Below are 22046 nucleotides of genomic sequence, written 5' to 3'. Positions count from 1 at the left end.
TATATATTTTATATCATTTTTTTTCTTTCTTTTTTTAAACAAATGTATAATGCAATAAATACAGGATTGGGACAAAAGGTTTTTGCCATCCCCCCGTGACTCCAAATGATGCCCCAGTACTATAGCTCCAGACATTCCTCTCCAGAGCAACATTAGTAACTTCCTCCTGGGAGATCCCGAGGCGTTCCAAGGCCAGTCAGTCGATGTAATCCCTCCATCTGCGCCTTGGTCTGCCCCGGGGTCTCCTTAGTTAGTTACTTAGTAACTAACTTAATATATAGGGTTTAAATTGTTAAATTCAGCTAGCTCGCTATATTCTACAGCGCTAATGCAACTGCATCGTCATTTCAGCCATGTCATTTCCATAACCCACGTGTACATAGTGCTGTGGGGTGTGAATCGAGGCTATTTACCTTCCCCTGAATGCAGATACAAATCTTTATTTGCTGCCTGTGTGATAACACAGCTAGCTCATGGACAATGTTCTGTGCTGGTTTACTCTATTAGAATCAACTTTATTATCACATCACAAGAGGTGGGTGATTTTTGCTTAGCCCTTGAAGACCCGAGGCAGATTCTACAAATGTCAGAAAAACGTATGTTGCGAATCACAGACAAACACTCAGACACCCTCTGAGCTGCTGAGTGGGAAAGGTCAACATTCAACCAAATAAGCTGTTCTCATTTTATTTTATTTAACTTTAATTTAATCAGTAAAAAACACATTGAGACTAAGGGCTCCATTTTCGTCACCACTAAACCCCTTATCCCTAAACTTCTTTGCCTTTTTTTTTTTGCTATTTTGAAAAAAAAAATTGAATAGTTCAACTAGCCAATCTACATTGACACGTTGTGAGTTTGTAGACTGGCCATTTTAACTATTCAAAAATGTTTTGCAAAATAGTAAAAAAAAAAGGTAAAGAAGTTTAGGGATAAGGGGTTTAGTGGTAACAAAAATGGAGCCCTAAGTCTCTTTTACAAGTGTGAACTGGCCAAGAGAAGAGAGACTGCCAGTACCAACAGGATTCGTAAGCACAGTACCCACTACCTAGGAAGCTCAAGGAAAGAACAGAAATATCTAATAAGATGCAACGGCTGGTACTTAAGTGTGACTAATTAGCTACATCATTAGACCCTGTTGAAGACCCAAGTGTCCAAACGCGTCACAAATCTAATAGAATTGTTTTCACCTGAAGACGGCGTGGCCTCGTTAATTCTTCCCTAATCACCACTGGGGACAAGCAGGACTTCTCAGGTCATGACTATGAGGCATGCATGAGTGTTAGTTGATAAATTTAAACTCTTGGGATATTGCAGTTAATTAATGCTTAAAACGTAACCAGCACGTAAGCAATATTACACGAGAGGGGGCGGTTTAACGTCACTGCAGGAACTCGACCCGCAGGGCGAGTTCCGTCATTAACGTCATTAAAGGACCACTTTTCAACTTCTCTTCCTATAATTGGTCCTAACTAATGTTCATGATAAAATATCACCATTTTTTCCTACTCAGTGGGCAGTTCAGAAACCCGTCCACCAGTGACATCATCGATGGTGAATCCAAGCTAATAGAAACGGCAGGCTTTCTTTTCCTGAAAAGTTGCAATGCAAAAGTTGAAGCCATCATTCTCACGATAATACAAATCAAAATATATTTTAAAACAAATCTTGTTTAAAAAAAAATCTGCCTAATGACGATGTCACTGGTGGACGGGTGTCCGAACTGCCCAAAGCCCTCCTATGAGACACAGACTGAGTAGGAAAAAATTGTGGTGTTTTATCATGAACATTAGTGAGGACCAATTATATGAAGAGATGTTGAAAAGTGGTGAAGTCCTTTAAAGCGCAGAAGTGCATTAATGGCGTTGAAGCACCCCCGCGAGTGTAATATTGCAATTTTACAGTTGAGCCGACCCCTTAAAACTATGATAATCGCAGCCTCTCTGTGACTTTCATGCAGCAGAGCTCAACAGCCATTCGACCTTGTAGTTAAGTGCATCAAAATGACCAGCCGAGCTGCTCTGTTTCGAGGCAGATGCAGCTTTTCCACCTCATCATTCTTTGGTTGCACTTGACTGACCAGATCATAGTGTGATCAGACTAGAGTCTGGATCACTTGTCTGGTCACTTTACTTAATTATGTCATTTAGTTGGATATTATGTAGATATTCTATTTTGGAATTTGAATCCTGAAAAGTAACAGTTTTGGACATTTGAGGTTTCCACTCGACAGTTGATGATACATTTTCCGTAGTGTGAGTGTGAGTGAGTGTGTGAGTGTGAGTGAGTGTGTGAGTGTGAGTGTGAGTGAGTGTGTGAGAGTGAGTGAGATCATTTTGGGCTGAGCCTTTAACCAACCCAACCCATCCACATGCTTTTTAACCCATTGAGACCTGGAACGCATCCATGTCACGTTAGCGTTTAACCACATTAACCATTAACCCATTTTGGGGCGGGAACCCCTTTTGGTGTTTTAAACATTGTTATAATTTAGCTATTGAAAAATAGCAGATCTACAAGTTCATAGCGCGCCACCGAGTGGCGCGCTATGAACTTGTAGGTCTGCTATTTTTTAAAAATCGTTAAAATGTGCCTCAAATCTTTCCGAAAATTGTCATGATTTAGAAAACTTTTTTTTTTAAATGGCGACGTCAGGCCTGAATGGGTTAACTCTGAGGTCAGGTAGTACAGTGAAATGAAAGGTGTGTTGGTGACATACAGAACTGTACCTTCACTCCACGCCAGTTAATGCCAAGGTTACACATCTTTATATGCTGAACAAGCATGCTTATCCTTGCTGTTGGGCAGAAATGTTGTACGTTCAAAGCCATTACTTATTTCTAGTTGTACAGTTATCAGTGTTGGGTAATGCGCATTGCGTAACGCAATATATTATGTAATATATTACCGAAATGCGGTAAATATACGTAATACATTACTTTACAAAAGATCTGTACTATATTATCAAAATCATTCTGCATTACTTTCTGTCTGTCTGTCTCACTGTCTGTCTCGTTGCCCGTGGCTCTGTCTTGTGACATTATGTGACAGTGACAACAACTGCAGAAGTTAAAGTCAAGTTTTCAATTCATCAAAAGCGAACGCCTTCTAGGGGGTGTGTGACATGAAAAGGGTAATTGCGGTTTTATAGTGTTATTTAGCACAAATGGCAAAATCCGGTAAACCACTGTTGTAAGGAGATGTAACTGTGGGAGTATACAGCAGTTGCATGTGTCTCAGTGCAGTGACATTCTGTGATTATTTGCCGTAATCATAGAATGTGTCATTTTTCGGCCAAATACAACGAGACTTGGCGCTGGGGGGTGTGTCAGCTTGGTATAATTTATAATAATTATACTAAATATTGAATTGTTCAATTTGAGCATTAAAAAAAAGGAACATGTAATATTAATGTATTACTCTTGCTCAGACAGTACAATATATTACTATAAAATGAAGTAAAATGAAGAAGTAATAGTAATATTCCAAGTATAAAGTAATGCACCCAACACTGACAGTTATCAGGTACTCATATTGTTTTGTAGTGTTTCGTATTCGAGCTTGAGGATCTGATACTTTTGATGCTTGTGCGACCGAAAATGAACCATGAAAATCGCTAGCCTAGCCACTCACCTGGCTCTGCTCTGGGAGAGCAGCAGGACTGTTGATTTGGCTTTCCACAATGCTTGTTTAAGCACGGCTAGATGGCTATTTCAACCAATCGGATTGCTTCCTCCTAACGACCTGTTGTGTAATATGGTATTATTTCTAAGTTTCTAACAGTATAGGCCCCCTTACATCACTGGAACGGCAGACAGGTAGTCATTTACCTGAGCTGAGTCATAAATAATTACACCCTTCTGTATTTGGATGGAGAGTTTGAGGTGAGGTGTCTAGGAGGGAACATTATTTCTCTCTGCCCGAGTAATGATAGCTGTGTTTCTTTAGCTCATTGCATGGCATTGCACGACGCCCTCCCTCACTCTGCACTTGTATGCTTTGTGTTGTGGTAATTTTCCACTTTATTGTAAGCCTGCGCCCATAGTAACCGACTAAATGCATATTGATTTCCATTCATTGGGTTTTGAATACTCCGCTGTTGCTGCAGAAGTATCTGTAAGCACTGCAGAAGAATAACGGCACTGAAAGGAGCTCACTAGAATTATTAAGTGCTGTTTGTGAAGGTCGGGTCAGTCTCGTGATCTTCCATCTTCCTCGAAAAAGGCCGGCCTCATTATTTCCAACAGTATGTGGTTTGTCTGTCTGCAGTGCAGCACAAGAGAGCTCGTTACTATTGTCATGTTATACCTTGAGTCCTTGACTACCTTGACTAGTCGCTCTGGACTAAGAGCATCTGCTAAATGCCTAAATTGTCACTTGCACTTTTTTCTACATGTCCTTCCGTCCGTCCGTCCGTCCGTCCGTCCGTCCATCCGTCCGTCCGTCCGTCCCTCCCTCCCTCCCTCTTACTTCCTCAGCCACTTTGCCTGAATGCCTGCTGGTTGAATTCATTTTTACAAGCTTTTCCAATTCTATGTTGAAATTAGTTAGGTTAGTTGTCGGAAAGGATTAGCTGATTCTCAAGGTCTTTATACTGTATGCACCGGAGGTGTGACAAATAAACCATAATCAAAAGGTGTCTCAAGTGTTTCGCATTAAACTGAACAAATGAGTTGATGCCTCATTCATACTTCATAGAGGTTGATGACATAATCGTTATTCACACTGGAAATGTTACCTAATTCTGAATACAAATCACCTCACCTCATCGTTATGTAATGTTTGTTTATATTTCGTAAAAACGTCCCTGGTGTTTAATTAGCCTACCTTTTAGTATTTGCTGCAGTGCATCGACCTGAATTTGACAGGAACCAGCTATTCATTTATTGTACTTTATTAACTTCAGTTGGAGGCAAAGCAATGCACAGGACACCTCAACAAGTCCTAAACATAACAATAATTGAGTCTAACCCCACATGTCAAATAACATATCTTACATTGTCCTTTTCTTTTTGTTCCCCAAACACAAATAAGTCAATACACAGAAGAAGCCTTTTCTTTGAAAGGTAACTCTTTTTTAAACTGTTTCAACTCGTTGTAGTCCGGCAGCCGGGGTTGTGGAGTGGGACATTTAGTATAATAGTCTTTTTTTTAATTGGCCTAACATATTGTCTATATACATACATTCATGAATCCACTTGCTGACTGGCTGTCGGCATTGTCGCCATTAACATCCTACGTATATAAGGCAATTTTCATTATTCTATATGTAGCATGCAGACATGTCAAACTAGGGGGTTTTCATGATTATGGATCCATTCCAAGCATTCATTTTGCACAAAAAAACACTCCTTGTGCTAATAACAGCCATAGCCACTTGCCCAAATGTTCCCAAAATGTGCTCACATTTGTGATGACGGCATAGTTCACCTAAAAGTTACTTATTTTCAATCAACTACACAACCCATGGATGCAGAAAATGTGATGACCAGCTGTGTTTCCGGTAGGAGTCGATCTTCTTTGAACGCTCAAATTATTGGAGTCAAGAAGTGAGGTTTTTTGTTGTTGTTATATAAAATGAAGTAGGTACCCTACTTAGTAGGTTATGAAACACTACTTTATTTTGATTCAGGTTCAAAACTACAGAAGGGTAAAAAACATACACTATAATCACACTACAATCTGACCGTATGGTACATCCTTATGTAAGCAAGACAGTTCAGGTTCAGGTTCAGGTTCATTTATTTGTTTGTCCCCGTGGGGCGATTTGGTTTACAGCAAGGCATAACACAGGCAGGTAACATGAAACACAAACACAGTAAAAAGGCACATAGTACACATAACAAATAAAACAGGATGGCAGTTCAAGGTATCAGTGTAATTCATAACATTTTCAGAACAGTATAAACTAGAAAAAGTGCCCTTCTGGGCACAGGTCTCCACCAGGAGGATAGGAGTGTGTGTGTGTGATGTTTGGCAAAATGTTTAGGAGCAATATAAACGTGTGTGTGTGTGTGTGTGTGTGTGTGTGTGTGTGTGTGTGTGTGTGTGTGTGTGTGTGTGTGTGTGTGTGTGTGTGTGTGTGTGTGTGTGTGTGTGTGTGTGTGTGTGTGTGTGTGTGTGTGTGTGTGTGTGTGTGTGTGTGTGTGTGTGTGTGTGTGTGTGTGTGTGTCACGGCTTGGCCTGTTGTAGCGCCACCATGAGGCTGATTTTAAAACGGTCAAGTGGCATTTCTTCCAAAGCCTAGTGGGAATATGCATGCACAGTTTCACCACAATCGGACGCTGCGTTGAGTAGTTGTGGCGATTTGTACAAAACGGGTACAAAGCGGGCTACTCCTGAAAAGGTTAGAAGCCAATCGTAGCCAATGAGGGTGGATTATGAGAAATCAAACAAACCCGTCTTGATCACATGACTATGGAGAGCATGTGTACCGATTTGCGTGAAATTTGGATAAAGTCTGAAGGAGTAAAATTAGAAAATGTGTTTTACATATGTCGGCCTCCTGGTGGCGCTATAAAGAGCAGATGTGAAAAATTCCAGGCAAAGGTTTTTCCTTGGCCTCTAGGGAGTTGGCATACTCAAGTTATCCACAGATCCGTGCAGTTAGAGGTAAAAACACTTTTCGGCCAGTTATAGCGCCACCATGAGGCTGAGTTGAAAATGTTCATGTGGCATTTCTTCATCGGCCTAGTGGGAATGTGCGTGCACAATTTCACGGAAATCACACGATGTGTTCATGATTTGCAGCATTTTGTTTGAAACTGAGCACTCCTGCAAACTTTGGAAGCCAATCTTAGCCAATCAGGATGGAGTCTGAGAAATCTGAAAGACCCGTTTCATTGAATGGCTCTAGAGAGACTGTGTACCAATTTGCGTGATGTTTGGACAAAATATGTAGGTGTAATGTCCAAAAACTTGTTTTGCACAAAGCGGCCTCCTGGTGGCGCTATAACAGGCCGTTCTGGAAATTTTGGGGCAGAGGTTCATCGTTGGCATCCAGGGAGTGTGTGTGCAAAAGTTGGCATTGACCGGGTTAACGGTGCCGGAGATTAGCTGTTCACAGACGGACGGACGGACACACGGACACACGGACACACGGACGGACGGACGGAGTGCAAAACATACTCTCTCCCCATGCCTTCGGCCTGGTGGAGACAATAATTAATAAGTTGCAGATATCAAATCAATAATGGGTGTGTTAGCTTTACGCGTACTGTCAATGTGCATTCACAATACTGTGAACTATACTGTCTCTGCTTGCACGCCGCTTTGCTCTGACCACAGCCAAATCACACAGATCATTCATTTGATTAGCTGCGGCATGTGTTTCTTAGTAGCCTGCCATGTTTTTGATTGGTGCAACCACTCCTATAGACAGCTATGTGTGTGGCTGTGTCCCTGGGTCCCTGTGTCCGAGCACGGAAATAGCGTTTTTGTCACCACCAAGCACCAAGTGTCACTGTTGCACAGCCTAACACACAGGCACAGACACACACAGGCAAGGGAGGAGGGCTTTACAGTACAGTACAGTACAGTACAGTACAGTACAGTACAGTACAGTACAGTACAGTACAGTACAGTACAGTACAGTACAGTACCACTCACTTCAGACGGGTCTGATTTTTCATCTGCTGTGCAGCTGTATAGTATTTTTTCCCGAACCGGAAAAACAAACAAAGGGATTTTTCAATGCCCTTAGCGTGTACAGTAAGTGTTTAATGACTTCTGTTGAGTGTGTGCCTTTGAGAGGCGCACACACTCTCGTAACTTGGCAATGTGTGAGTCTGGCCTTCCTCTGTGCCAAGTCCATCACTCAGCACAGCTGGCCAACTAGCAGAGTGGGTCACGGCAAATGTCTGTCTTGTCTTGTCTGTCTGTCTGTCTGTCTGTCTGTCTGTCTGTCTGTCTGTCGGACGGCTGCAATTCGAAACTGGCCCCCGTAAAATCTGAATCCCCCCCCCACCGCCCCCCCACTTTTTCCCCTCACTGTATATGTTTCTTTTCCCTTTTTACCTCCTTTATAATGAATTCATGATCTGTTCTGTTCTTTGACTATATAGAAGGGTCTATTTGTACGTCTCTAAATGTTTTGATGAATTGAACATGGTGGACCCTCTTGTAAACAAGTGTAATGCTTAATTGGGTCGTCCACTCACAGTTCTGTCTGTCTGTCTGTCTGTCTGTCTGTCTGTCTGTCTGTCTGTCTGTCTGTCTGTCTGTCTGTCTGTCTGTCTGTCTGTCTGTCTGTCTGTCTTCCTCCCATCATTTATTATTCATCCATTTTCCACCTGTCACACTGTGGCTTTACACAAGACGGCTCTGTCACACATCAGCACGTCATGGTATCTTTTCATTGGCTCACGAGTCACGACACCCACCACCACCACCTCTCCTCTTGGCCTTCGTCTGCCAGATGACAGGGTCAGGCCTCTTATATACTGTCATAATTGATAGGCTACCTCACACCTCGCTCTCTTCCAGTTAAATAACAACAACACGGGTTGGTAGGTCATCTACGAACGTCACTTTCTTTGTACGGACAATTCTTTGTACTGGGAGGGCATCTGGAGGCAGACGTTTGACAGGATGCATTGAGCAGGCTGGTTAAGAGTATGAATAAACACTTTATGAATGATTGCGACCGTAAAATAAAATAAGACATATCATGTCGTGTTTGTCGATGTGCGTATTGAGGTATCTAAAGAGCATACAGTGGGTTTCTGCCTACAGTACAGTAACTGTAGGCTTTTCTCGCGAGACTCAGGCCCCATTTACAGTACACTGGTAGCCAAATCCAGCCTAAATCAGATCTGAGCCGCATCCAGATTGGAATCTGATTTGTTTAAATGAGTCATGTGACCATTTAAACCAATCAGATTTCAATCTTGATGTGGCACAGATCTGATTCACAGCCAGTGTCAATTATCAACGATGTCTTTCCAGACAGAAAGCTTCTCTGTGACCTTAACCCATTTTGACCTGAGATCAGATTCGATTTTTCAAAAATAGCAGACCTACAAGCTCGTAGCGCGCCACTCGGTGGCGCACTATGAGCTTGTAGATCTGCTATTTTTCAATAGCTAAAGCATAACATAATGCTATCACCAAAAGGGGTTCCCGCCCAAAATGGGTTAAGATACCTCAATACAATTATTTCTGTACACATAAAACAGAACAGAACAGAAAACAACGTGTGATATGTCTTCTTTTATTTTCATGAACCAATATCTGACAAAGGTCACAATCATTCAAAAATATGGCTCTCATTGACTTCAATGCATTCCATCGAACATCCGGGGCTCCAGTTTGTCTCCCACGTGCATCAAGGGTTCGTTCCTTGCGTAGAACGCGTCTCTTCTTTCTCCAAGACATTCCTTGGGCCTATTATAAATGTTTTTTATTTATTATTATTATTATTATTATTATTTATTTTGTTATGTTAATCACCCCACCTACCGCCATGTTCCCTTTTTGCCAATCGGTGTAAGAATTGAGTCAGTTTGTCCTCAGATGGGTCTGAGAGGCTAAATGTCATCAAATGGTGGTCCGTGGCTCAGATGGGTCTGAGAGGCTAAATGTCATCAAATGGTGGTCCGTGGCTCAGATGGGTCTGAGAGGCTAAATGTCATCAAATGGTGGTCCGTGGCTCAGATGGGTCTGAGAGGCTAAATGTCATCAAATGGTGGTCCGTGGCTCAGATGGGTCTGAGAGGCTAAATGTCATCAAATGGTGGTCCGTGGCTCAGATGGGTCTGAGAGGCTAAATGTCATCAAAAGGTGGTCCGTGGCTCAGATGGGTCTGAGAGGCTAAATGTCATCAAATGGTGGTCCGTGGCTCAGATGGGTCTGCGAGGCTAAATGTCATCACATGGTGGTCCGTGGCTCAGATGGGTCTGAGAGGCTAAATGTCATCAAAAGGTGGTCCGTGGCTCAGATGGGTCTGAGAGGATAAATGTCATCAAATGGTCGTCCGTGGCTCAGATGGGTCTGAGAGGCTAAATGTCATCAAAAGGTGGTCCGTGGCTCAGATGGGTCTGAGAGGCTAAATGTCATCAAAAGGTGGTTTGTGGCTCAGATGGGTCTGAGAGGCTAAATGTCATCAAAGGGTTGAAAAACCGCTGCAGCAGAAAAATAGATGTTAAAGGTAATGGGGCGATGAAAATCTTCTGATTGATACAGTATATAGTATAGTCACTCTGGCCTTGTCAGCGTAAAACAAGCTATATTCTCTTCAGGATTCAGTGTAACTATCATTGCAGTACACAGAGTACAGTCTGTATCTGACACATCATTAAACAAGACCCATATCTAAGAGGATGCATTTTCCACAGCATTCTGAAGATTCTAGTCTGGTCTTCCAGTTGGCACTTTGATAATGGCGCTATTAATAATTGCACAGTCTTTGGATGAATCCTGAGCCTGTGACTGTGCTGAGTGCAATCGTTCGATCCCTACATCAACTCAATAATTATTTAACTGTAATTTAACCTGAATTTAGCCCGGCCAATGCAAGTTGTATATCTTTTTTTTTCTGTGTCTGGCCTGTGTTTCGTACTGCCATGACAATTTTGACGATTGAATCTGACACTGCCGCCAAATATATCATAGCTGTCTGACGAGGTTAACTTTATTTCTATCTCGTAAAATGATATTTGATCCCCCCCCCCCCTCCCCTTTCTACTTCATTTCTACTTCCAGTATTATTACTTTAGTTTTCATTGTTCTAACCAGACAAATGTTGAATTGAGCAAAACGCAGTTATTACAGTTGGAGGCCATCGATATTGTCCTTTTCTTTTTGCTGAGGTTTGCGTGATCTGCGCAAAAGGACAGTTAACCCATTTTGGGCGGGAACCCCTTTTTGTGTTTTAAACATTATGTTATAATTTAGCTATTGAAAAATAGCAGATCTACAAGCTCATAGCGCGCCACCGAGTGGCGCGCTACGAGCTTGTAGGTCTGCTATTTTTGAAAAATCGTGAAAATATTTACTTCAGAAAACTGGAGGATTTAGAAGGATTTTTTTAGATTTTGAGGTCAGGCCTAAATGGGTCAAATGATAAGGGACAATATCGGTGGCACCCAACTGTAGGTTCAATGATTTGGTTCACAGCACCCACAACTACATTACCCACAACTACATTCAACATGTATAAATGTCAGGATTGTGCCTTGACCTTAATTTCCCTCTTGTGCAATTTCACTTAACATTAACAACAATTAGGTTGACAAAAGACGCAAGGACGAGTCCCTTCTGCCATCAGCCAACACTTCCATTCAATGCCGTTGATGTCTTTTCTTTTTGATTAGGCTGTCTGTCGCCAGTGACGGCTAAGGGACAGTAAGGGACCAGATGGGGAGGAGCAGGTATTGTGTGAGGTGTATATAGGTTGGCCAGAAGGACAGGGGTTTCGGGTGACCACTCGGATCTTTTGTCCGTCCAGCGTTACGTAAAGCTGTCATTCCACAGACCAGTGGAGCAGGTGGAGATGTTAACCCATTTAGGCCTGACGTCGAAATTTAAAAAAAATGTCTTGAAAATCCTGACAGTTTTCTGAAATACTTTCTGTATCAGTGGTGCTCAATATTTCATGTCAAGGACCCCAAAAAATGTAATTGGCCTCCGCCGCCCCATCTGAAAATATGTGGTTCCAGGGACCTCCCCAGAAGCAAAGATTTGAGTTAAAATGTTCACTCTGTAATAATATATATTCAAAGATTTGAGGCACATTTTCACGATTTTTCAAAAATAGCAGACCTATTTTTCAAAAATAGCAGACCTATTTGAGACCTATTTGAAAAATAGCAGATCTGCAAGCTCATAGCGCGGCACCGAGTGCCGCGCTATGAGCTTGCAGATCTGCTATTTTTCAAATGCTAAAGTATAACATTATGCTTTAAAACACCAAAAGGGGTTCCTGCCCAAAATGGGTTAATGTGATTAACCTTTACTGCAGCTTAGTGTTGGCGCGCCTGTCGTTCCACATCTGAACCTAAACCCGTGTCGGTTTTGGAGATGTAACACCGATTGGCCGCTTACATTAGTCATGAGCAGAAGTTCTCCGGTAGAGAGGAAAGGTCATTTCCGCATGCGTCACGGGCGGCCTATGGCTTGCCCAACTGAACTGCTCCGAAGTGTGCGCTCGCAAACCTGTTACCGTCTCAAATGTCATAAATAGATGATATATACAGGTATATACAGTCGTCATCATTTGATCATGGATTTCACAATGCCACACCAGACTTCCCGGTCCGTCATTGCCATCCCCAGTTCCTGCGTACTGATGCATGTGTCCCTATAGCGATGACATCAAGGAACGACAGTTTTCTACCTCTGGTCTGCTTTGAGGCAGGATTCCAGAGAAGAAGGGAAGATATACTGTAACCCAGGGATGTCAAACTCAAATACACAGTGGGCCAAAATAAAGAAATCGGTCGAGGTCGAGGGCCGGACTGTGTTTCAACACACGGGCACCGCGGTCATGAGGACGTCCCAGGCAAACAGCAAAAAAGTAAATGCATTTAAAACTGAAAATGCATTATTATTATTAAGCTCAGTTTCCTGTTCCATGATCCTCACCAACCACTGCTTTCATAGTATGTGATATGTGCCAATGCACTCGCAGTGCATTGGCGGACTTGTAGTATTATGGTGGTCCGTGCAGTATACCAGAGGGCCAGTTCTAATACTAATTAAATATCATTCCGCGGGCCAAAGATAATTCACTCACGGGCCTGATTTGGCCCCCGGGCCTTGAGTTTGACATATATGCTGTAACCTAATGATCAGCTCTGTAGCAGTGGCTGGCAAACTGTGTTCCTCTGGATCGGTCTAGTGAAGAAACACGGGGAAGGTTGCCGTATATTATAGATGTCGATGGGTGGCTCTTCCAAGAGAGATTTAGCGCTCTCATTAGACAGGCGGGTGTAAGTGCCATCCAGCCTTTTGTAAGTGTACCTATACTTTCGAAAATGCTCCAAATGTTTCTAAAATAGCTCAAATCAGCTTGTAGATCTGCTTTTTTGTGCAATTTTCTTAGTAATAGTTATGTGTTTCATGGTATGATATCCATCACAATATCGATATTGAGGTTTTTGGTCCAAAAATATCCTGATATTGGATTTTGTCTTTTGTCAATTTGGTATAATGTTGGAGACATAATTATCTACAGTATCTAATGGTCCATAGAGGCAGACAGTAGTGAGTTAATCCATTGAGACCTGGAACGTATCCATGTCACGTTAGCGTTTAACCACATTAACCATTAACCCATTTTGTTTTAAACATTATGTTATAATTTAGCTATTGAAAAATAGCAGATCTACAAGCTCATAGCGCGCCACCGAGTGGCGCGCTATGAACTTGTAGATCTGCTATTTTTGAAAAATCGTTAAAATGTGCCTCAAATCTTTCCAAAAATTGTCATGATTTAGAAAACTTTTTTTTTTAAATTTCGACGTCAGGCCTGAGTGGGCTAATGGCCTGCTAGCTGGGCTGTGTGTGTTCCCTGTGAAGCCTGTGAAGTGATTCACACACCACCACACCTCAAGTCAAGTGGTCATCCATCAGCCTGCTGCACGCACAGCCATGCCACCACTCACTCACGCACTCACGTCACAATGAGCACAGGTTGTCTTCCATGGTAACCTCTATACGTGGAAAAAAGCAGACGCAAATGCATTTAATATATTTTCATACTGCGTGCGTGCGTGCGTGCGTGCGTGCGTGCGTGCGTGCGTGCGTGTGCGTGCGTGCGTGTGTGTGTGCGTGCGTATATTTAAATGGGTTTTATATATAATTCTGTCAGAACAGCTACACCATAGGCATTTACTCACCATTTACTACAGACAACGTTTCAATCCGACAGGGATTTGCGCCAGGTACAGCAGTTCCGTTCTTCTAACCACATAAGCCCCTATTTTTGTACAAAACATTTTTACTCGATCATACAACGGCGTCGCACAAAACAAAATGGCTAAAATGGTAGGTGTGGCCACATAAAAACATAATTGTAACACTTTCTTCCTCCTAGTATAATCATAATACCTGATGATTATGTTTTGTTTTTTTTGGGTGGCGGGGGGCATTAAACACATACTTGTGTTTTAGTCAGTGCCACTTTTGTCAAGGTTAGTATCATTATTAGCAGTTTACCTAATGCAATAAGTGTATATTTAGCGTAAGCCCCCCCCATGCTGTAGCCTGCAGGACAAAGCAGGGGGCAATCATGTGATGAATCCCACCTGGGCGGTCGGTGATACAGTCTGAACAGAACCAGCAGTATGATTCATAACAGAAGAACAGAGCCAGGTGGGGGGTTCCGGGACACCAGTAGGGGGCTGTCACATAAAAAACAGCCTTGTTAGTGTGGTTGCCCTAAAGGGCAACCAGACTATTGTAATTGTAACACTTTATTATTATTCCACTGGATTAGTCTTTTGTTTGATGCACTACTCCACCCACTGTTTTGACTGTACGCACTTGAGCCATATCTCAAATTGACCGGCTTCATCGGGAAGGTTGTGCTTGTATTTTTTTAAGAGAAATGTTGTATTGTTTAATTGATATGAATTTATTAGTGATTTAAATTTCCCCATTGACATGAATGGGAAAGTGCGAAAAATCACATTCAAGTATTTTTTCCTCAGAGACTGTAAGGGCTATAGTTACAAAACTTGGAGGGGAGGTTCATAATAATTACTAAAATTAATTAACTTATAATGTTATCGGTCGGCCTCATGGTGGCGCTATAACAGCCCACTTTACGTTTTGGCTTATAACTCTTGAACCGTAGGTCGTAAAATAAAATAAAAAAATTCCCTGAATTTCTTGGGTCATGACGCATCTCTCCATATAGGCCACGCCCTTTTGCGTCATGATAGATTTTCCGCCATTTTGAATTTTATCCAAAACACACTTTTGGCTCTTCCTCCTACAGATTTTGTCCAAATCTCACAAAAATTGGCACACTTGATCTCCGGACCCATCCGATTAAAACACCAACTGCAGAATTTTGGTAGTGCGTATCGTTCGGCCGTAATCGTCGTCCGAAGATAGTAGGAGGGGCCTATTTTACAAAAAATGCCATAAATCACGAACGAAAGGTCCAATCCATCCCAAATTTGAATCACATGTCGCGGGTGGTTCAATCAACCAAGTACCAAAAGCAATTCTATTTTCATCCATAGGGGGCGCCGCAAATGCGAGAAATGTAACCGTTTGTCGCAAAAACATGATTTTTGGGGGGATAAATCCCCTCCGAATTACTTACGCATGATCGCAGGGGTGACGCGACATTGCAATTGGCTGGCAATATCAGTGGGAGGGGCATATGTAAGCCACTGCGGCAACCACACTTTGCAATTTTTTAAAATTGCGACCTTTCTAGTTGTTGAGTGTGAGCGTGATTGGTGTGCGAATTAGCGGAACGGTCACGCCGTCACGGTCAAGTGGATAGTTTGTTCAGCACGACTCGTCAGCTGACTATCTGACCTTGGAGCTTGAAGTCTGTTGTCAGTTCTGCAAATCATCATACTATGTGACAGGCAAGACATGTTTTAGCAGACAATAATAGTATATCAAACAAGATCTTTCATGGATGTATACTTTGAAACATCCATGTGAAATATCTTACCTTTGTTTGGCTGTGTCATTCCATCCAGAATGATTGTAGGGGTAACTTCCAGCTCCTATGTGGTTACCAACCATGGAGGTTTTCTTTACAAGGAGACCCAAACCACACTGGCACCATCCACAGGGGCACCTCTTGTCTTTCTCCTCTCCCAACTGGCCACCACCCAAGATTTGTTTGTTTTGTTCAGTCAGTTAATTGATATTTTGTAGCATATGTGTGTGAGTTAGCGGGTTGGGAAGATTCATTCATTTCAACTTGGCTCTTTTGGGTTTTTTGTTACTCCAGTCAGTCATCATCACTTATCCAGCTCGCATTTTTGCGACCATAATAATAAGTTAAACCATAATTGTCCTTTTGGGACAACTTGGGCCCCGGGGAAAGTGGCGAGCCTGACCTTTTTCATGTTGTGTTTTAGGCACCGCTATAGACTAGTCAAGAACCAGCTCAGTGGCCTTGTGGTTAGAGTGTCTGCCCTGAGACTGGGAGGTCGGGGTTCAATCCCCGGCCGGGTCATACCAAAGACTGTAAAAATGGGACCCAGTGCCTCCCTGCTTGACACTCGGCGTCAAGGGATGGATTGGGGGTAAGTCCCTGCGACATACTAGCGTCATGTCCAGGGGGTGTACGTGTACATCAAGCTGCCTCACGCTACAGAAACAGGAGATAGGCTCCTGCCCTATGGGCCTCATGGCTCGGCAAGGCTACTATAGACTAGTCTCCCAAGACAGACTGTTGACTTCCGCAAATTCCGAGGAACAACAGGGGTCGCTGTTTTCCCGAATATTTGCAGATGGGATTCTCAGATTGCCCCGGCCTAGACTGACCAGCTCACACACACACACACACACACACACACACACACACACACACACACACACACACACACACACACACACACACACACACACACAATGTTTCTCTGTTTGTGGTGTTCACGCTTGTTAGAAAATCTCGTGAGATGCAAGACGCTACATTCGTGCTCCGCAGTTCATTTAGTTCTCGTTGATTGATTGATGTGCCAAAGCCTAAGAAACGTTCCACTTCATTTGGAAGTGTGCTGCCATCCCCAGCTGAGCCAGCAGGCAGCCAGACACCCCATCTGTGTTGTTATTGTGCATGCGACGAGCCATGAAGAAGTGGTCCCTGCGGTTGGCTGGAGGTGACCACTTCCTATACACGGTGTTGGTTTTTGGCAGCACATTTTGATTTTTAGTTTTAGTCATAGTCTCGTGAATAGTTTACATTTGGTTTGAGTCACGTTTTAGTCACCTGGAATGTTTTAGTGTCAGTCTAGTTTTAGTCGACTAAATATCATAGGATTTTAGTCGACTAAATCTATAGTTGATTTAGTCGACTAAAATGTATTTTGGCTGGCCTTGATGCCGTCGTGATGACTGTTTTTACACTTGCTGCGACGCATTGTGAGCTTATAGATCGGCTATTTTCTGCATGCAACCAAGTGTAAAATGACGTATAGTGGATCTCTTGTCCACTAGTCCCTTCCTAACGTTTTTTATCTGTTGACGAAATAATATATGTACAGTAGTCTTAGTTTTAGTCATCGTAGCTTAGTTTTCATTTAGTTTCCATTTAGTTTTCGTCAGTGAAAAAAGGTGGTCGACGAACACTTTTCGTCTTGGTGTTAGTCGACGAAAACAACACCGCCTCTATAGTGTCCATGACTACAGCCTGGGCTGTCTTCACACTGCAGTGAGGCGAGGGGATGCTTTTGGTTCCCTGTTGTGAGGCCTCTGTGTGGTCCGTGTGTCCTCCACGCTGACGCATGTTGTAACGGCCTGTTGTGAGGCCTCTGTGTGGTCCGTGTGTCCTCCACGCTGACGCATGTTGTAACGGCGTGGTCCGTGTGTCCTCCACGCTGACGCATGTTGTAACGGCCTGTTGTGAGGCCTCTGCGTGGTCCGTGTGTCCTCCACGCTGACGCATGTTGTAACGGCCTGTTGTGAGGCCTCTGCGTGGTCCGTGTGTCCTCCACGCTGACGCATGTTGTAACGGCCTGTTGTGAGGCCTCTCTGTGGTCCATGTGTCCTCCACGCAGACGCATGTTGTAACGGCGTGGTCCGTGTGTCCTCCACGCCACGCTGACGCATGTTGTAACGGCGTGGTCCGTGTGTCCTCCACGCCACGCTGACGCATGTTGTAACGGCGTGGTCCGTGTGTCCTCCACGCCACGCTGACGCATGTTGTAACGGCGTGGTCCGTGTGTCCTCCACGCCACGCTGACGCATGTTGTAACGGCGTGGTCCGTGTGTCCTCCACGCTGACGCATGTTGTAACGGCGTGTTGTGAGGCCTCTGTGTGGTCTGTGTGTCCTCCACGCCACGCTGACGCATGTTGTAACGGCGTGCCATCATTTCTCTTTTCCTGTCAGCACGGTGCCGGTGGAGTCGCATCAAACGCCACTGTCTGCGTTCCAAATGCTGACGGCATAGTACGTGGCACTGGTCCAGCCTGTGAGAGGGCAGATTGGAGTGTGTGTGTGTGTGTGTGTGTGTGTGTGTGTGTGTGTGTGTGTGTGTGTGTGTGTGTGTGTGTGTGTGTGTGTGTGTGTGTGTGTGTGTGTGTGTGTGTGTGTGTGTGTGTGTGTGTGTGTGTGTGTGTGTGTGTGTGTGTGTGTGTGTGTGTGTGTGTGTGTGTGTGTGTGTGTGTGTGTGTGTGTGTAAAAATAGCCGACAGCTGATTGAAAATAGCCAATCCACAAGCTCACAACACACAGTGATGCGCCACGTTGTGAGCTTGTAGGTCTGTGCACGACACCAGCACATAACCAAATATGAATCAGGCGTAATAGGCTTAGAGAACTATTATTCAAATCATAATAACGCACGCACACACACACACACACACACACCCTCCTATTCATATTAATTTGATCCTCATGCACTGCAGCTGGTGATCAGTCTCTGTTTGGCTAGATAATGTATGTGACCTTCAGTGGGTAGCTCTTGTTTAGCTAGAAATCACGGATCGATGTAGGATCTCCGATTCTTTTCAGGTTTTGTTTGTTTGTTCTTTGAGGTTTGTATGGGATGCGCGCGCACGTTTTCCTGGTGCTGGGGGTATTGTATGGGACTCTTATGGGATGCACGCACACGTTTCCTGGTGCTGGGGGTATTGTATGGGACTCTTATGGGATGCGCGCACACGTTTCCTGGTGCGTTGCCTATAGCAACCGGGCCAGTGTTAAAAGTTGATTTTCAGCTAAACCGTTTATTCATATTTGATATAAAGCTTTATCTACGAGATATACATAGTTGGCATACAAATAATTCAACTTAAACCCCCAGTATCCCTATTGTTGGGGGAACGTTCGCCCAAATGGAGTTGTATTGCAACACGCTGTGAGTTTGTTCGCCTACTTTTGGCTAATTGATTTGTGTTAACACATTTAGACCTGAGAACGATTCTACAAAATGTCTTCTAAATCATGACAGTTTTCTGAAAACCCTATGTTTCTACCCCAAAACTATAATAATGTAATTGGCTGCCGACACCCATCTGAAAATATGTTGTTCCAGGGACCCCCCCAGGAGCAAAGATTTGAGTTAAAAAAGTGAGTTAAAATATATATTAAAGATTTGTGCCACATTTTCACGATTTTTCAAAAAATAGTAGAACTACAAGCTCGAGTGCCGCGCTATGAGCTTGTAGATCTGCTATTTTTCAACAGCTAAAGTATAACATAATGCGTAAAACACCAGTGGTGCTGAATTTGCAGCTCAACAAAAAGCCAATTAGTGTTACGATAAAACGATAGTAACGATTATCGTCCCTTCCCTAGTGTGGAATGCTTGCTGAGGACGTTTAATCATCTGTTGTTTACAACAAGTTGTCTCAGCTGTGTATGTGAAGTGATAGCACTCTGAAATAACCCAATGTTTTCCGTTGACTCATCATGGCTGCTAAAAGGCTTTCCTATCAAAACGAACAGGACTCTCTCTCACCTCTCTCTCTCTCCCTCTTCCCCCTCTCTCTATCTCTCTATCATCTTTCTCCCTCGTACCGTATGTCTTTGCTCTCTCCCTCTCAGCGGGTGGAAAGTAACTTAAGTATTTATTCAAGTACTGTAATTTTAAGGTAGGCTACTTTTCTCAGTGGATTTCCATTTCCTCTAACTCGACTCCACTACAGCTCAGGCCTATTATTCGACGGCTTTAATTACTAATTACTTTACACTGACTGATAAATGATTATGTTATCGTACAGTAGATTATGACCGTAAGCTGCCAAGCAGCACATAATGTGATTAAAATCAGCCCCACCTTCACCAGCTGCAACATTAAAGGGATGAGCACATTAATGCCTTGCTAATTACAATCCAATAATACCATTGTGAAATGCATGGGCCGTTCTGCATAATGAGTCACTTTTACGGCCGTTACTCAGAGTACACCTTTGATGCCAATACTTTTGTACTTATAATAATGATTATAGAGTGGTATTTTACAATGCAAATACAATATATTTGCTGTACTTTTACTTCTAGCAGTGGTTCTCAAAGTGGGGTCCAGGCAGGGACCATCAATGTTGCTTGAGGGGGTTCTAAATGGACCCTTGCAGGTCTCTGAGAGTTATGGGGGTCCTTGAATTTAACCCATTTTGACCTGAGATCAGATTCTAAAACTTTCTTTTAAATCCAGTTTTCTGAAAAAGCTATGTTTCTATGTCAGTCGTTCTTTGATTTTTCAAAAATAGCAGACCTACAAGCTCATAGCGCGCCACTCGGTGGCGCGCTATGAGCTTGTAGATCTGCTATTTTTCAATAGCTAAATCATAACATAATGCTAACACCAAAAGGGGTTCCCGCAGTGTGTGCCCTTTCAACATTTTCAAAATTGTTTATATATTTTTTTAAAGACGTCAACAGACGTCCTGGGCACCGCATAGCGGTAATTCCCAGGACGTCTGTGGACGTCTTGGGCACACAAATTGTTAAAACGAACCAAGTAAAACATCAGAGTATTTCTTCCACCACTGCTTCCTGTGTGTATTGTATACTCCTTTATCTTAACCCTCCCTTACTCTCTCTCTCTCTCTCTCTCTCTCTCTCTCTCTCTCTCTCTCTCTCTCTCTCTCTCTCTCTCTCTCTCTCTAAACAGTGAGGGAATGTGTGTGGGGTCCGGTCCAGACCCACAGTAACACTCACCAAACGGCTCCAGCAGGGAGAGCGAGAGAGAGAGAGAGAGAGACACACACACACACCGAGATGGGCTCTGAGGAACGCAGCTCCGCCATGTCCCACAAGATCTCCTCCCCGTCCCGAAGCAACAGCAGCTCCTCCTCAAAGCATGACAGCCGGCAGGTAACTGGAGCACGCACGCACGCACGCACGCACGCACGCACGCACGCACGCACGCATGCACGCACATGTGCACACACATAACATCTTTATTTGCGTTCACGTTCAAGAAATTCTTGAACACATTAGTAGATGGATGCACAATCTTGGAAAACTTCAGTCTTTCAGGATACAGATCACGGGTACAGGAAGCATCGGCTCGTCCATATATGGCGACTGCCAATTATTACAGAGACTGAACAGAATAATGCCTTTTTGGGCATTCCTGCAATCTGCAGGCCTCCCACAACTGATTTCTGGACATCACTGAGGTTTCCAAAAATGAACACAAGCAGTTTACATTTGTAACCAAGATGTATAATAGCATTCTTAAGACATTGGTACTTGGCACCTTGGTAAGGAATGCCTCTTACAGACTCCGTACGCACGCACGCACAGTCGCACACACACACACACACACACACACACACACACACACACACACACACACACACACACACACACACACACACACACACACACACACACACACACACACACACACACACACACACACACACACACACACACACACAGAGCCTAACTGATGCCAGATTTTTGGGGCCAATTATCGATCCTGTTTCGATCCTGCTCAACAGTGACACGTTAGGTCACCTAACGTGTATTGCCGAATTTGCCGTACTCAACATACATACATGGGGATGGACGGACACACACACACACACACACACACACACACACACACACACACACACACACACACTGTTGTGTATATAGTTGTTATAGTTGGAGTGGTTAGGCACCTGCAGCATCTTGTAATTAATTTGACAAACTTTGATTTCATTCAAGTTTCTATTTGAGATATGAACTGAAACGTACTTCATCTTAAACTTCAACACGCACACACGCTTGCTTGGCGGTGACGAGCAGTCAGGCCACTCAATCATACAGTACGCTCCGCTCTGTGTTAAATCAATGATAGGCTCTCGGGTGTCACAGACGGATCGCCTTGCCCGCCGTGCGGTTCAGAGGACGGCCTTAGACCCCATTCTCAGTTTCTCTGTGTTCTTTTTTTCATTAGCTGAGTTTCTGT

General features: G+C 43.5%; 1 protein-coding gene across 3 annotated transcripts in view; it reads left to right on the top strand.

Annotated features, from left to right (window-relative positions):
* The window catches only part of osbpl3b (oxysterol binding protein-like 3b), a 152906-nt gene that overhangs the window by 32067 nt on the left and 98793 nt on the right, over window positions 1-22046 (top strand). For all 3 annotated transcript variants that reach the window (XM_079504542.1, XM_079504540.1, XM_079504541.1), the window contains exon 2: window positions 20754-20956. In XM_079504542.1, coding sequence (XP_079360668.1) covers window positions 20861-20956 — 96 coding nt within the window. In that variant the 5' untranslated portion in view covers window positions 20754-20860. The remainder of the gene's footprint in view (window positions 1-20753; window positions 20957-22046) is intronic.

This window comes from Electrona antarctica (assembly GCF_951216825.1).
Source record: "Electrona antarctica genome assembly, chromosome: 6".
Classification (NCBI taxonomy): Eukaryota; Metazoa; Chordata; class Actinopteri; order Myctophiformes; family Myctophidae; genus Electrona; species Electrona antarctica.
The sequence above is the reverse complement of the archived record's forward strand: the minus strand, read 5'-3'. Positions and strand labels throughout refer to the sequence as shown.